The sequence below is a fragment of the Puntigrus tetrazona genome, chromosome 3, assembly GCF_018831695.1.
Source record: "Puntigrus tetrazona isolate hp1 chromosome 3, ASM1883169v1, whole genome shotgun sequence".
Taxonomy (NCBI): Eukaryota; Metazoa; Chordata; class Actinopteri; order Cypriniformes; family Cyprinidae; genus Puntigrus; species Puntigrus tetrazona.
This window is the reverse complement of record NC_056701.1, coordinates 19,621,804-19,636,812: the sequence shown is the minus strand read 5'-3', so window position 1 is coordinate 19,636,812 and position 15,009 is coordinate 19,621,804. Positions and strand designations below refer to the sequence as shown.

Here is a 15,009-nt window from a genome sequence, read left to right as displayed (position 1 = left end):
TGCCTGTGTTGTTAATCTCTCGACTGTGACTAAATTAATTGACTTGGGGTTGTAAAAAAGGCATTTGCCTTTTGAAAATACCCTCTTCAAAGAATAAAACACAAATCAGTTTGGCAGCCATCGGCTCATTTCACGTGAAACCGGGCTGTCCGTACTTAAAGGAATAGTTCACCCAAAAATGAAAATTCTGTCATCATTTACTCACTGTCGAGTTGTTCCAAGTCTGTTTCTTTGTTCTGCTGAACACAAAGAAAGATATTTTGAAGAGAGTTTGTAACCAGGCTTTTCTGGGTCGCCATTGACTTCATAGCAGGACAAGGAATACTATGGAAGTCAATGGTGACCCAAGACAGCCTGGTTACAAACTCTCTTCAAAATATCTTCCTTTGTGTTCAGCAGAACAAAGAAACAGACTTGGAACAACTCGACAGTGAGTAAATGATGACAGAATGTTCATTTTTGGGTGAACTATTCCTTTAAATTAAAACCAAGAATGTTATATTGGCATTTAATTAGGCTGCTTTGTGGTCGATATCAGCAAATTACAGTACATCTCAGGATTATCAGTCCTCATAAAAAGATACACAGTGGCATCTGCAAATCAAATACTGGCACCCTTGATAAATAAGGTTTAAAAAACAGGCTATATATATATATATATATATATATATATATATATATATATATATATATATATATATATATATATATATATATATATATATATATATATATATATGTATGTTTATGTTTATCCTTCCTGGTCTTTCATTCAACATATCCACAAAAATCTCAGCCTTAATTACACGTATTAAATAAAATAAAATGTCACATGAAGAGAGTATTAAGTGAAACTGTCCAAAATCAACATGGTAAGTGGTTGTTTTATTATTCTGCTGAACATCAGAATATGCTTAACCTCACATCTAAGTCAAGATACACTGTCGAAAAATCTAGTTTAAACAGCACATACTGAGGCGGCAATGCTGCACTGATCTTCTCCAAAGAGATGTTTCTTTAGACGCCCACCATCTCGCTCTTTCTGTCTACATCAGGGCTCCAGACACATCATTAGCCGCAGGAGGCTACCCACACACGCTGCTTGGTTGTGGGATAATCTTACTAACAACCTGTTATCTCTCAGCTCCTCCCCAGGCCGATATATGCCTCATGTCAACATTTCATAAAGCGTAACTATTTCTATATACTGTACGTGTATCTATATGCATCTTTTTCTGCTGTTTTTAGTTGAATTGGAGCTGGAACAATGACTGTTTGGCCGGCATGTTGTCAAATAAGATACATAGTATGCCTGTTTTGTCATCAGAGTGCCAGTCTTTTGGCCTTAGCGAAGGAAATGTGTGTGTGTGTGTGGTTTTTTTTAAGCGCATTCATATACTGAATGCGGATAATGAGCAGAAATAGTTGCTGTGTGTCTGAGTAAAATTTAGCATGGTTATTAATGGCATAAAGCAGTTGTTGAGAATATGGCAGCATATGTGTACTCGCCACCTACGCACAACTTTAATGACACGCTGCTCAATGACTGTTCTACATGTACCGCTGGGCAGTAATTAGCAGGATACGTTGCATCTAACGCATTGTAGAAAAGATCTGATTTAATTTCACAGCGAAATGTGAGTGGCAGTTAAATAAGGGAAGTTTGTAGCCTGTTGAAACATACCAGATATGTGCAATAATGCTGTTCCTTCAGTGTTTCTCAAACATGGGCTTCATCGTAACTAAGGTACACTCAGAACAAAAGTTGTCACTGGGGTTCAAAATGTAGCCTACTCATATGTACACGTTTAACATGTATACTGTTAGTACTAATATGTAGCTTTATGGTATTAAAATGTAATATTTACGGGTAAATCTCTACCGTAAGCTTTTGTACCTTTTTCTTTTAATAATTTAAAATGCTCTAAAAGAACCTGCCATGACAAAAAGTAAAAAATCTGTTAATATTATTTGATGGATATGAGCTAAAATGAACTAATAACTAACAGCTGTATTTTATCAAGTAACAAAGATATTGCTATAACAAATGTGAAAAAACAAATGCATTGCCGTTTTTAGTTAATGCTAGTTTAACTAATGTTAAGTAGTGGGACCTTAAATGACCCTCAAAGGGTATGGTTTTAACTGAAGAACAAACAGTTTTTAATAAATATAATATATTAATACTTTCAGTTTATTTTGATCATTATTATTTTATGTATATTATTTTTTAAATTATTAATAATTATTATTTTGCTTTTTTGTTTGTTTGTTTTTTACGAAGCTACTTAAAATGTGTTAGTTTATGTTTGTCTTGAATATTGAGTTGGACAACTCGGCGCCTTCGAGTTAAAAAAAAGCCGTGATTTACTCTTGACAGAAATAATCAGCGTTTGAAAAAAATAAAAATAAATAAAATCCATGTAAAGTTGAATTAGCCTGTAGCGCCCCAGCTCGGTGGTTACTGGTTAGTGCTTGACCTTGAGCCACTTAGCTGATCTCGTTTTAATGTAAAGCTCGTTTTGATATAACAACAAACAAGGGTCAGTTTTCCTAGTCTACAGAGCAGACCTACATAGATGATCTAGATGTGGCATCGTGTTACCTTATTATTATCAAAAACGATATATAACTGCACACCCACAGAACCCCTATCTTGATTTAATTATATAGTTAATAACGTCAGTTTTGTTTATGTTATTAAAGTAAAATATAATTTAAATTAATCTGTTAATCTAACAGACAGCAAAAAGAAAAAAAGAAAGAAACAATAACATATAAAATGTTATCATATATAAAACATATAAAAAAACATATTGATCAACACTGTACTGCAAATTACATATTTTTAAAAAAAGATCAGGTATGCCTTGGGTTTCCTAACACCAGTGTTATTTTAGTATCAATTATTTATATATGTATATTTGTATGTATGTGTTATTATTTAGCTTTTTAGATTTATATAGATTTTATTTACATTTTTGAGTTTTAGCGCATGTGTCGTGCATTAAAAATAATTAGTATAATGATAAAAACGTATTTCATTTAAGCTTTCGCTTGTTTTTGTTGTTTATTTTAGTGCATCAACATACATTTATTTTTAGTTAGTTGCCAGGCAGTGTTTTTAATTTTCCTTTTAATTTTCCTTTTGTTTTTCTTTTACTTCTGTTTTTCATCTGATATTTTATTATAGCTTTGTTTCAATTAACATGAACATTAAGCATAACATGATTATTAAATAGTTTTGGGTTTAGGTAATAACAGCACTGCCTAACACAAAACACTGTCTAGAAGGAAAAACAACATTTTGATTATGACAATAATAATAATAAAAAATAATTGTAGGTCTAATTTGAAATTAAAATGAGAAAACGTAGACATATATATTTATTATAACCTTCTTGGATAACAAATACAACCACGGGTTTATTGGCCGCCACCATGTACGTCAAAAACAAGTCCCTCCCCTCGGAAGAAGGCGGATTACGGAAGTTCGTCCCTCAAAGCGGAAGTGAAGGCCGAGGCCCGTCGACTGGAGACGCATCAGGCGGCAGGAGGGGAATTTTCTCTCAGCCTGACAGCCAGGGATTTGACAGGAAGAGAAAAGCGCCGCACTCATATCTCAAGGTAACCGCTGTCTGGTTTTGGTACTGATGTGATTATTGATACGCTGTTGCTAGCTGGTGGTGGTTTACTGATACAGAGGAACTGTCAAGACTGTTAGCCGATGCTCATGGCGCTCCTAACCCGCTCCTCTGGATCTTTCCCTCAGCGACATAATAAGGAGTAACTTGGGCCTTTCTTTTATCTGATACATTTTAAAGGTGAATAAAAAAAGACGGCAAAGTGGCCGTTTAATAGAGAAGGCGTTTGTGGGTGCGTTCACAGACGTGTGTGTGTGTTTAAAGAGCAGCTCTGAAGTTTGACCATCTACAGCAGGGCTTCCTTGTTTTCATGGCTTATCGTTTGACCGTTGCGATGCAGCCACACGCATCTCCGAGGTGTCGCAAAGCGCCGGTTGTATTGTAAGGCGATACTTCTTCAAACTCGCACGCGCTCGTCTTTTTATCGCTTTCAAAAACTTTTCCGAAGCCCTGCCCGTTTTTTGTTTTTTTTTTATCAGTGCAAGCAGGTTCACCGGCGTTCAGTTGAGCGATCGTGGTCAGAGATCGTGGGAGGTGCAGATCAGAAGTGAAACACACGGAGGACTTCACGAGGAAGTCAGTAATGTGGCCTGAGGAGGCTTGATTGACAGGTCAGCTAGATGAGTCATCACTTAAGATCGCGCATACATTGATATGAACTCAAAGCTATCAGGCAATATGCGTTGAAGCTTCTCAGGACCCCTTGATAGCGGTCCACACACACACACACACACACACACACACACACACACACACACACACACACACACAGACAGGCTACGTTGTTGGGGGATAAATGTTTAAAAATGGTAAAAGATGTTTGCCTGAAAGTGCAGGCTAACAATGCAAACAGGTTTTCTGTAAGGGGTAGGTTTAGGATTAGGACACACACACACACAATTCTTGTCACAGGCAGATTTAATTTATTTATGCTTTTAGTAACATATGAAGAGTGATCATTGACCATCAAATACGGTAACCTATGGCTAATGCTAATGAATTATTATTTATATTATTTATTTACAATCGGCTACATTATATAATAAAACTTAGTATTTGAAATTGTGCATCAGTCCATTCTGAAATGTTATAGCAACACAATTCTGTCTTTGTAGCCAAGCAGAAACATATGTCTGTTCTTGATAGTCAATAGTGCTTATTTGAACTAAGTAATAATTTTCGTGTATATTTTGTGTAATAATGTTTAGTATGTATTTGTCTTAGATATTAAGTTATATGTATTGATTTTATATATTAAGTTTTTTTAAATATACTTTTACAACAGTACATATTTCTTTTCATGCACATTCTATCTTTTGATCCTTTTATTGTGAGTTATGAATGCTCACCTTTGGCACCTTTGGTATAATGCCTGTTCACTGTCCTGTTGCTCGTAGTGAACTTTTGTTCAGCAGAGCCACTTGATGCACACATGACTGCAGAAACCTGCTTTCTTCAGCACTGTTTTACAGTCTCGTAATTCCGTTGTCTTTGAGAGATACAATACGGGCTCGCGTCTTATTTGTGGTTTGGTTAGGAGAATCTATTTCTTAACATAAGTAGTATTTGAATTGAAGAAATATCGTAAGAGGCTTCGTTTCGGGTAATGTATGACGCTTTCTTGTTTTGGCTGTCACTGCAGGTGAGCAAACGGGAACAGAATATTACTTTCATCTCCTAGTTCTGCTCTGCAGAGCAAAGTGGCTTTTCCCAGCATGCTTTGTGACTGCTTGAGGCGTTTTAGGTCATCAGGAAAGCTGTTTTTGTGTTTCTCCCATTAAAGCAATCAAATTAGAATTGCTTTGCTCATTTGATTGAAATGGTTATTGCCAAAATGTGCCTATAACAGATTACTTGTAATATGTTAATTTTGAGTTTTTTATGAGAAACCAGGGTGTGATCAAGGATTTGTATTTTTTTTTTTACTTTCGAGTGAATTCTCTTTCTCTCCGTTTATGATTGTTTATGATCTCCAATTATATTGTTTTACACAGGGTTTGCTGGAAGATGGCATGGCATTAAATCACTAACACACACATACTAGGTTCACAAAGTGAGTAATACAGTTGTGATTCACAGGAATTGTTATCTTTATCTAAATTATTTTGCCAAGTGGAAATCAAACTTTTAAAGAAACATTTATCAGAAAACCAGAAAAAAAAAGAGAAAAATCAGCATGCCAGTGTACAAGCTAGAATAAAGACTACAACTATTAAACTGTTATTAAACTATTATTTCTAATTGAAATTAAACAGAAATAACATACATGCAATATTAAATTGGACGGTAACCTTGACAGTTAGGCCTAACTGAAATCATTTTAAGTTAAAGTACTAAAATTACTTAAAAAATGACCTTAAAAATGAATTAAATCCATGTATTAATAATAATAATAATAATAATAATAATAATAATAATAATGTAAATGGCAAAATTACTCGTGCCGTAACTAAAATTTAAAGCTGAACATATATTAATAAACATTTCTTTTTTTTTTTTTTTTTTAAACATTGTTTAACCTTAAACCTTAAACAGCCAAATCAGCTTTTAGTGTTCAGGTCTTGGTGAAGACCGGACACACAGAGGAATGTTATGATTTCTGGAAACATGTTTATGTAGAAAGCACAAAACCACCTAACGTGTCTGAACAACCCAGATCTGCCCATCTGAAGATGAAATGTTTGAACTGATCCTGAAGCGACTGTAATGAACAGGAACAATTGGAGCACAAAGTAGATTACATGCCTGCACAAACAGACTGAGAGATGGAAAAAGCCATTGTCTGATGGAGCGTTCGGCGTCTTTATTGTAAGATGCGTATAGTAGCATCTGTTGAGTTTTATTATTAATGAATGCAGCTGTTGAGCACGTCAGTTTGCCCTTCCAGACGGTCGTTGGGCAGGGTGTGTGTGTGTGTGTTGTTATCTGTGTGTTTGCTCTGCAGAATTCAAATGACTTCTTACACTAGATAGACAGTCTTCTGTAACACACCCTATCAGACGTGTGTGTGATGATCAGGCTGCTTGTGGTCCTATGTATGCCATTTCCTTCCAGCCGGTCAGTTTCCTGGAGAGCATTTCCTATTTCCACACAGTAGTGATCCCTCCCTCTCAGTGAACTGTTTGATGGGGGAGGGATGTGCTGTTGCAGTCTTTGTTGGATTTGCCACAGCACTGTAGATTCAGCTGGTATGATATGATTTCAAGTGAAATGGCAATGTGCCCTAATCGTTGTAATGCTGGTCACAGTGTTTTGGGTAAATGCGTGTAAGAACAGGTGTGTCACAACAAGACAGGAAGTGAATCACGTGTCTCTAGTTCTGATAGCAGTAGATTAAAATGCTATGCCGGGAAATTAGAGCGGCGCTCTGTGGAATTTTATCTGTGTCGTTATCTGGAATTTGGTCACTTCAACTTTGGTTTCAGACCAAAGGGGCATTGCGGTGAAGAGAGTTCTGATGATGAAAGCATTATTCCACAGAGCGTTTCAGATGTTATTAATGACATTATGAATTGAATTACTTCATAAGCATTGCTGCAAGTTTCAATTTGAGGTCAGTCCATCTGCTTTTCAGTCCTGCTAAAAGCTGGACAAAATCGCATTAGTATTTCATAAACGTGCTCATGGTTTACCCACACCTTCTCCAGTGAAATTATTTCTGTATTTTTGATCCTTTGTTGGCCTCACTGTGAGAATTATTCTTGGCCCCGAGGTTTCTTGAACAAGTATTATAAAAAAATATTTTGAATATATGTTTGATTAAGCATAAAAATGTAAATAAAAATAAAAAGAAAAATGTACAAATTGCCAGTGTGAGCATATACAAGGTCTGAATGCATTTTGGCCAATCAAAAAGCTCTATCAGAGTTGTTCACTGCATGCTGTGTTGCTTTTATTTGTTTACATAAAAATGCACAAGATGGACGTCTGATTATTGTGCATGTCACGCTCGAGACCTTGTGTGCACCTCTGAAGGTACTGTTTTGTGCTATTGTAGTTATTTATCTCACACAATGTGTTCTGCTTTTAAAAACATGTTGTGTGTGATTGCTGCTCTTACACCTGTCCCTCGTATAATTTTATTTTGTCAAATTAGACACATTAGCGTTTAAGTATAATTTAAGTAGAAGTATAAAAAAGAGCAATAAATGATATTTACTTTCTATTTAATAGATGTTTGCTGTGTAATGACACTCTGGTGTGGTTTTGGTGAGCTTTTATTTGTTTGCTTTTATTTAGGTTGTACCACTTTCTCCATCAAGGCATGTTGAATTGAGAAGGTACACGTTTCGTGTGTGTGTGTGTGTGTGTGTGTGTGTGTTCCGGAATTTGTGGTTAATAAGGAAACAAATGTGTATAATGACAGAGGTACTAGAACATAAACTTGGTTTATGAAGACACTTCCTGTGTCCCTGTGGAAAAAAAAGGCTTAAAAAACATACTTAATTATGAAATAAAAAAATGGCATTATGGTTTGTACAATTAAAAAAAAAACATTAGGCATATGGAGAGTCTCCCTAAACTGTGTGTGTGTGTGTGTGTGTGTGTGTGTGTGTGTGTGTGTGTGTGTGTGTGTGTGTGTGGGGAGAGGGACTCTAAACCTTCATCACATGCTTTGGATTAGACTGAACCTCAAGACGTGATGCTGGCAGCGACATCTCACTCTTTATAATCACTTTTTTCATTTTCCACTACTTTCCACATCATTTGGCCTTTTCCTGCAGTTATTAGCAGGATATATACAGGTTAATGGTACTAAAATAAAAATGTTGTTTGTGTTACCCCTTCTGATGGGCTGGACCTCAATACCTGAATAGTCTCCTACAGTGAATGAAGGTCCACCCATCTGTTTATTGATCATCTCCCTATGCACATTAACATGCCCACAGTAGAAAGAAATTCTGCTTTTAACAAGCTCAAATAATAACTTCAGAGTTATGATTAGTTCTTCTGTCTGTATGTCTGTCTCTCTTTTTAAAAATAATCACATTCATCTTTATTCTCTCATTTTTAGTGGTCTCCTTCAGCTCTGCTGTTTATATTTGGCTTCAGAAGAACCATGAAACTTTTCTAATAAACAAAGTAACACTGACATCCAGTTTGCACAAAAAAAAAGAGTTGAAAATATGTGTTTTCCCCTACTATGATTGTATTTATCAGTCTGAAAGCCTAAAGAAAATGTGACACCACAGTCTGTTGTCCATGATTTGTTTTGCCCCAAGCTGAGCTGAATGTGGGTCTGTGTTACGCTCCGAATACCAAATATACACAAAAAAACAACAGGTTCTGACCCATTTTCAGCATTTTATCAGTTGATACAGTGCAGATAATTTTGGAGCGCAGATGAGTGTAGGTTGTTTGGGGAGCTGGGTTAGTTTATGTGTGACATGACACTGATATTTACTTTGTGTGTTTTCATATTGATGCTTTTAACTGTAATTGCGGCACAGTGTGGGTGGAATCCGTAAAGGGGACTGTTTTGTTGTGGTGAGCTTTATTGGAGCATTATGGGGTGGCTGGTTAATGGTTAGTGCACTGGAATGGTGTAATAGCCGTTAACGGCCTGTAATGAGTCCATCCTTTCCGTTCAGCGTCACAGTCCAGTGTTTTATAATATAGCCATTTATATTGGTCATTTATGTGTTTTGTTGACCAATTTACTTCTTTTTCCTTTTTCTTTAGGTTTGTTCATCCAGTAGGGGCCATCTCTCTATCTTTTTCTCGCTTTCTCTCCCTGGTTCTCTCACTCTCGACCCCATCTTCCCCCAAGCTCCGTTGATCCTGGTTCAGGACCCCTCTCAAATCCAGTCAGCCCTCTCCTCTTCTGTTGTTTGGGCCTGTTGGCATGGCGGGGCGAGGTGGACCAGCGCGGACCAATGGTGCCGCCCCCGTCGGGAACAAAATATGCCAGTTCAAACTGGTCTTGCTGGGAGAGTCTGCCGTGGGCAAGTCCAGCTTGGTGCTGCGTTTCGTCAAAGGCCAGTTCCACGAGTATCAGGAGAGCACCATCGGAGGTTAGCCAGAACGTTTTTCTTTTAAATGATAACAGGTTTTCTTCACGCTTTTGATTTATAAATTTGCAGAGCAAGGATGTACACAGGTCCTGATATCCAACTTGAGCAAAATATAGCAGGCTTGAAAAAAATGTTAGGGATGCACAGTACAGGTCAAAAGTTTACATCCCGCCCTTTTGAAATGTGCAAAATGGTAGTTATTTTACTAAAATAAGGGATTTTACAAAATGCGTGTTATTGTTTTAGTACTGACCTAAATAAGATATTTCACATGAAAGATGTTTACATATAGTTCACAAAGGCAATCAATCGTTTAGTTTATAAGAATGACCCCATTCAAAGGTTTATAACCCCTTGATTCTTAATACTGTGTTGTTCCACAGCTATGTTTTTGCTATGTTAAGTGCTAGTTGTTTATGAGTCTTTTTGTACTCAGCAGTTGAACTGCCTGCTGTACTTCAGCAAAATCCTTCAGGTCCAACAAAATCTTTAGTTTCCCCAGATTTTTGTGTATTTGAATCCTTTCCAACAATGAATGTATGATGTTTGACATCCCATCTTTCCACAACAAGGACAACATTCAAACACACGCTGACTGGAAAAACACTGGAATGAATAATTATGTATTATGAGCCAGGAGTGAAAACTTATGAACAGAATGGAAATGTATACATTTTTCCTATTTTCTGTAATATCTTCTCTCTTTTTTTTTTTTTTTTTTTTTTTTTTTTTTAAATTCACTTAGTACTGCCCTTCAGAGGCTCCGGAAGATGGTTACATGTTTCCCAGAAGATGAAATATACACTGATCGTTGGAATAAAACTGTAGAATATCTTCTTTTGAAAGATTGGCGCCGGGATCATATCTTGAAACAAATCACATATGTGGTAGCGAGAACACACTGAATATAGAGCAAAGCCTGTGCATGTATGAGGTTGTGTTGATATGTGGTGAGAGGGCTGGGCTCGTTCAGAAGCAGACAAGCTGGTTCTTACTCGCTAATCACATGACTGCCACATGAGCTATGCTGCAGTATAAAACTGACACGCGGTTATACGTGTGCACATGTATAAAACATTCTGTATACAGCTAAAAATGGTACTCACTTTAAAAAAAGATTTATGTTCTCTTAAAGAGTTACATGGGGCAAGAGAGGAAGGAGTTCGGCGACCAGAAGGAAAGGGAAACAATCAACAATGGGATTTCCTGAGAGTGTGTGTTAGTGTGTCCCTCTGTTTTTAAGTCGCCAGTGTCTCTGGGATCTTTTAAAGTGATTGAGATTATGGACATTAATGGATTTGTTCCATCAGGGCTCAGTTTCATATTCAGCAAGAGATCCATTCTAGTCGGCATGAGGAAAGAAAACTGCTGGAGTGACATTTAGCACAGGCAGGATACCACATGCTTACACAAGGCTGACAATAAGGAAATCCTCAGCACTTTTGTTTTGTCCTTCTACATATTTTCCTTCAATGCCATCATCCTGTCGTCAGTGAGCAGGTCAAAGCTCATTGCTGTGGAGAAATGAATGTGAGCTACAGACATGTGACCATGGCACCTGACTCAGCACAATGTTTGGAGTTGAAGGGATTAGAAACTTGCACGGCCTTTTCTTATTCTCCGCTTCTGCGCACTTCCTGTGTCTGCGTCATGTATATTGTGTTCTAAAATCTACATTTTCTGAATAGTTTTTAGAGCGCTTGCCTGTGCAAAATATCACAATTGCGATGATAAAGTGTTGCAAATGTGTTTCTGTGTGGTTGCTAAGGTGTTAGTGGTTGTTTAGTCGGATGTCACTTCTTATTTTCTGATATCTATATCTATCTATATATATAATTAAGTTCTCTTATGACCAACAAGGAAAAAAAATTGAAATGTTTTTGCACTTTAAAATGACTTTTTTATTTTTTATTTTTTTGTTATTCTTATGATGTAAAGCTGGACATCATCATTACTCCAGACTTCAGTGATGACTGTGATCCGATTTCTAACCCTCATGCTCTGAAAATTTCTATTCCAACTCTCAAATGGTTTAAGCTTTTCATCACTTACGTTTTTGGCCTGATTCACTGTGATGAGCGACAGATGATTTGTCAGACCCTTGTTCAGCTTTAAATAGCGCAGCAATAAGGAAGCGCTAAACGTATTATTTTTATCTTATGAACTGATGCGCACTGGCATCACGTCATAAACATTTCTGTCTCTCTTTCCTTTCTAGCTGCTTTCCTCACACAGACGGTCTGCCTTGATGATACAACGGTAAAGTTTGAGATTTGGGACACAGCCGGACAGGAGCGGTATCACAGCCTGGCCCCTATGTACTACAGAGGAGCCCAGGCGGCCATTGTCGTCTATGACATTACTAACACAGTAAGTGCCCGTGGTTATGAAATCAAAACATTTAAGTCTGAGTTTTTATCAGACGGGTGTCCTGTACAGCCAATCATTCACCAGCTGAGGGTTACGTGGCACCTCGGCTGCAATGTGACTTTGCCAGTCGTGTATCCGCTCTAATAAAGGCTGACATCACGCTGTGGTGCTTAGCAGAAGGGTAAGGTCTGAATAATAAGGTTTCACCTGACTGACTGCTGGGGTTAATTATTATTCTGTAGGATACATTCAGACCTTTGCTCAAAGTCAAGCAAGTCACAGTGGCAGTGCAGTTCCCGTTGGCAGCCTTAAGCTAATGTATGAGTGATTGTATCAAAATACAGTACTTTTATTTTATTTGTAAAATGTAAGATATTTTAAAAGTGAAAAGCATCATGAAAATCTGACTTTTTCTATCATTAAGTGCTATTAACAGGCCCCGGCTCATTTGCCAATCCAGTAAATTTTTTGGTTAAGCCTTTCTACAAGCTCGTGAAAAAACAAGCCGCTCACATTTCATTTCCCCGTGAAGTAGGAAGATGATCTTAATATAATATTACCGCCCCTTAATCTGCAAGTTTCGCGAATGACAAGTTCGAGCAAAGCCTGCTAACTGTTCTGTCGTCGGCTGGGCTGACGAGCGCAGAAATCTGAACCAGTCCCGGCCTCAGAGGAGACAAGAGAGCCGAGGATTCATTGATTTATTTATAGAATTTTACACTTCTGCCACAGATGTAGTGTAAACATGCCCTTTACCTTCACAGGCATGAACGATAGTTTTGTAGCTTGTGTGTTTTTAATCTAAATGTGTGTGTATCTGACAGTTTAAGCACAATAAGACATGAAAGAGAGCTTACTGCTTAGTTCAGTAGTCACAGGCCACGTGACAGATGATTTCTGTTTGTGTATCTACATGCTCTACTAAATGCAAAAAAAAGTGAATGTCCGATGTCCTCTCTAACTATTACTTTTACTGTTTTAATGCGCACTCTTAGGACACATTCACTAGAGCAAAGAACTGGGTGAAGGAGCTGCAGCGTCAGGCCAGTCCAAATATCGTTATTGCTCTGGCTGGCAACAAGGCAGACTTGGCCAACAAGAGAGCTGTTGATTTCCAGGTGCGTTTTATGTAAACCCAAAACAAGCCGTGCTTTCGAATCTGCTTCCAATACGTTTTTAACACCTCCGCATGCTTTCTGTAGGAGGCGCAGGCATACGCAGATGACAACAGCCTACTCTTCATGGAGACGTCTGCAAAGACCGCCATGAACGTGAACGAGATCTTCATGGCTATCGGTACGATCTCGCCTCTGTCTAATTGACTCTCTTCAAGCCCGGAGCAAAACACGGCAACATGACACCAGTTTCACCTGCCGCAAAAACGCTCAACCAGGCACCACACCCAATCACTCAAATACTGCTGAGGATTTAATTCGGTTCAAATCTAGTACGTTAATGAAGGTGTTTTCCTTATCAATCTCTGTCTCTCTTTAGCCAAGAAGCTGCCGAAGAACGAGCCGCAGGGTGGAGCAGGAAGTGGCGGACGGGCCAGAGGAGGCGTTGACTTACAGGAGACAGCACCTCAGGGCAGAAGCGGCCAGTGCTGTGGAGGCAGCAACTAACCATCGGACCAATCAGCTGGCAGATTCACCCAAGGACTGATACAGACACACAAACACAGTATGAATCCATAGCGTGAGATCCATTCACTTACGACCCAGCTCTAAACTAAGGCCAGTTAGACTGTACCATACAGCTTCAGAACTGGAAACTGGCCATCGATACCCTTGTAAATCGACACGTTAATGTTTCGACCAGTTATTCGTCCCAAAAACAGTACATGCACATTCAGATACAAGCAAACACAAGCTAAGACACGAGTGTCTCTGCCATCTGTGATTATTATTTTTTTTTATTTTATTTTTTTTTGTCTTTTGTTTTTTCGAAGTTATATAGAGTTTTGACGAAGCGAAAGGAGACAAACTTGTGATCAGATCTAACCAATCGCGTTTAAAAGAAAAGAAATTCCAGACTGCTGCTGGTGGAAAAACAAGTCGTGTCTCCCTTGTATTTCCTTATCCTCTCATTTGCTCGTTTGAATGAAAAATTTAGTGGCAACGTCACTATTCAAACTCGCTCTCCCTTTTGGTGGATGCATACTGCCAGTATTGAGTTACACCTCATCTTTCTCCTGCTCTCCTTGATCACATCCCTCCTTTGTTGGAGAGAGGAAAGTTCGGAGAATGAGCAAACCGTCGATGTCAGGCTGTTCTGTAGATCCTGTATTATTTCTATTGTATTAGTCTCTCAGACGTCCACTATTCCAGCACAAATGAAACCAGTATATGATTTAATAGGCTAGACGACTTTTCTAATCATTTACATATATCTACTTGTATATCTAAATGCATTAACAGGTGATATAACTCCGATGTGTTGTTGTTGTTTTTTTTCCTTTGCATTAATGAAATGTTTTTCAAATCAGACTTGGAGAAAATGCATATAAATGACACAAGGCAAAATCAGCCTCCTCTGACCAAAATCACAAATATCTACGAGAGGGGGAAAAAAAAAAAGATAATGTCACTGTTCTTGTACTCTTGTTTTTTTTCCCTTTATTTTCCTGTGACTTTGACCCCAATCATTAGCCATTTCATTTCAGCACCTTTGTAAGAATTTACTTGTTTTTGTACGTAAGGTCTCTTAGAGTGCACTGGGTATTTCTTTGTCCTCTGACAACGTGTCATTTTCTGTCAATATTGTTCCCTCCTGTTTTATGTCGAAGGACCATTCTTTCGGTCGGCATTTTCAACATCACATGTGACCTAGCACAACAAATGTGAACAGTGACCCAGACGTCTCAAGCAGGGTCTGAGGAACGAGGGAGGCAATGGACAAAAACAAATAAATGGAAAAACACAAACCGAATAGAACTTGTAATTTTACCAATAAAGGAGGGGAAGGTATACATTCTGTTTGTT

General features: G+C 37.9%; 1 protein-coding gene across 1 annotated transcript; it reads left to right on the top strand.

Moving 5' to 3' along the window:
- The first annotated feature begins 3,472 nt into the window (after positions 1-3,472).
- On the top strand, positions 3,473-14,996 carry rab5c (RAB5C, member RAS oncogene family). Its single transcript, XM_043234968.1, has 6 exons — positions 3,473-3,627; positions 9,327-9,658; positions 11,877-12,028; positions 13,024-13,146; positions 13,231-13,324; positions 13,523-14,996. Exons 2-6 carry the CDS (start codon positions 9,490-9,492, stop codon positions 13,648-13,650), a joined length of 666 nt encoding a protein of 221 aa, XP_043090903.1. The 5' UTR covers positions 3,473-3,627; positions 9,327-9,489; the 3' UTR covers positions 13,651-14,996.
- Positions 14,997-15,009: the final 13 nt, after the last annotated feature.

Coding starts and splice junctions, on each gene's coding strand:
- rab5c (XM_043234968.1), top strand. CDS start 9,490: ATGGCGGGGCGAGGTGGACCAGCGCGGACCAATGGTGCCGCCCCCGTC. Junction 12,029..13,023: donor TCTATGACATTACTAACACA/GTAAGTGCCCGT, acceptor GCGCACTCTTAG/GACACATTCACTAGAGCAAA. Junction 13,147..13,230: donor AGAGAGCTGTTGATTTCCAG/GTGCGTTTTATG, acceptor TGCTTTCTGTAG/GAGGCGCAGGCATACGCAGA.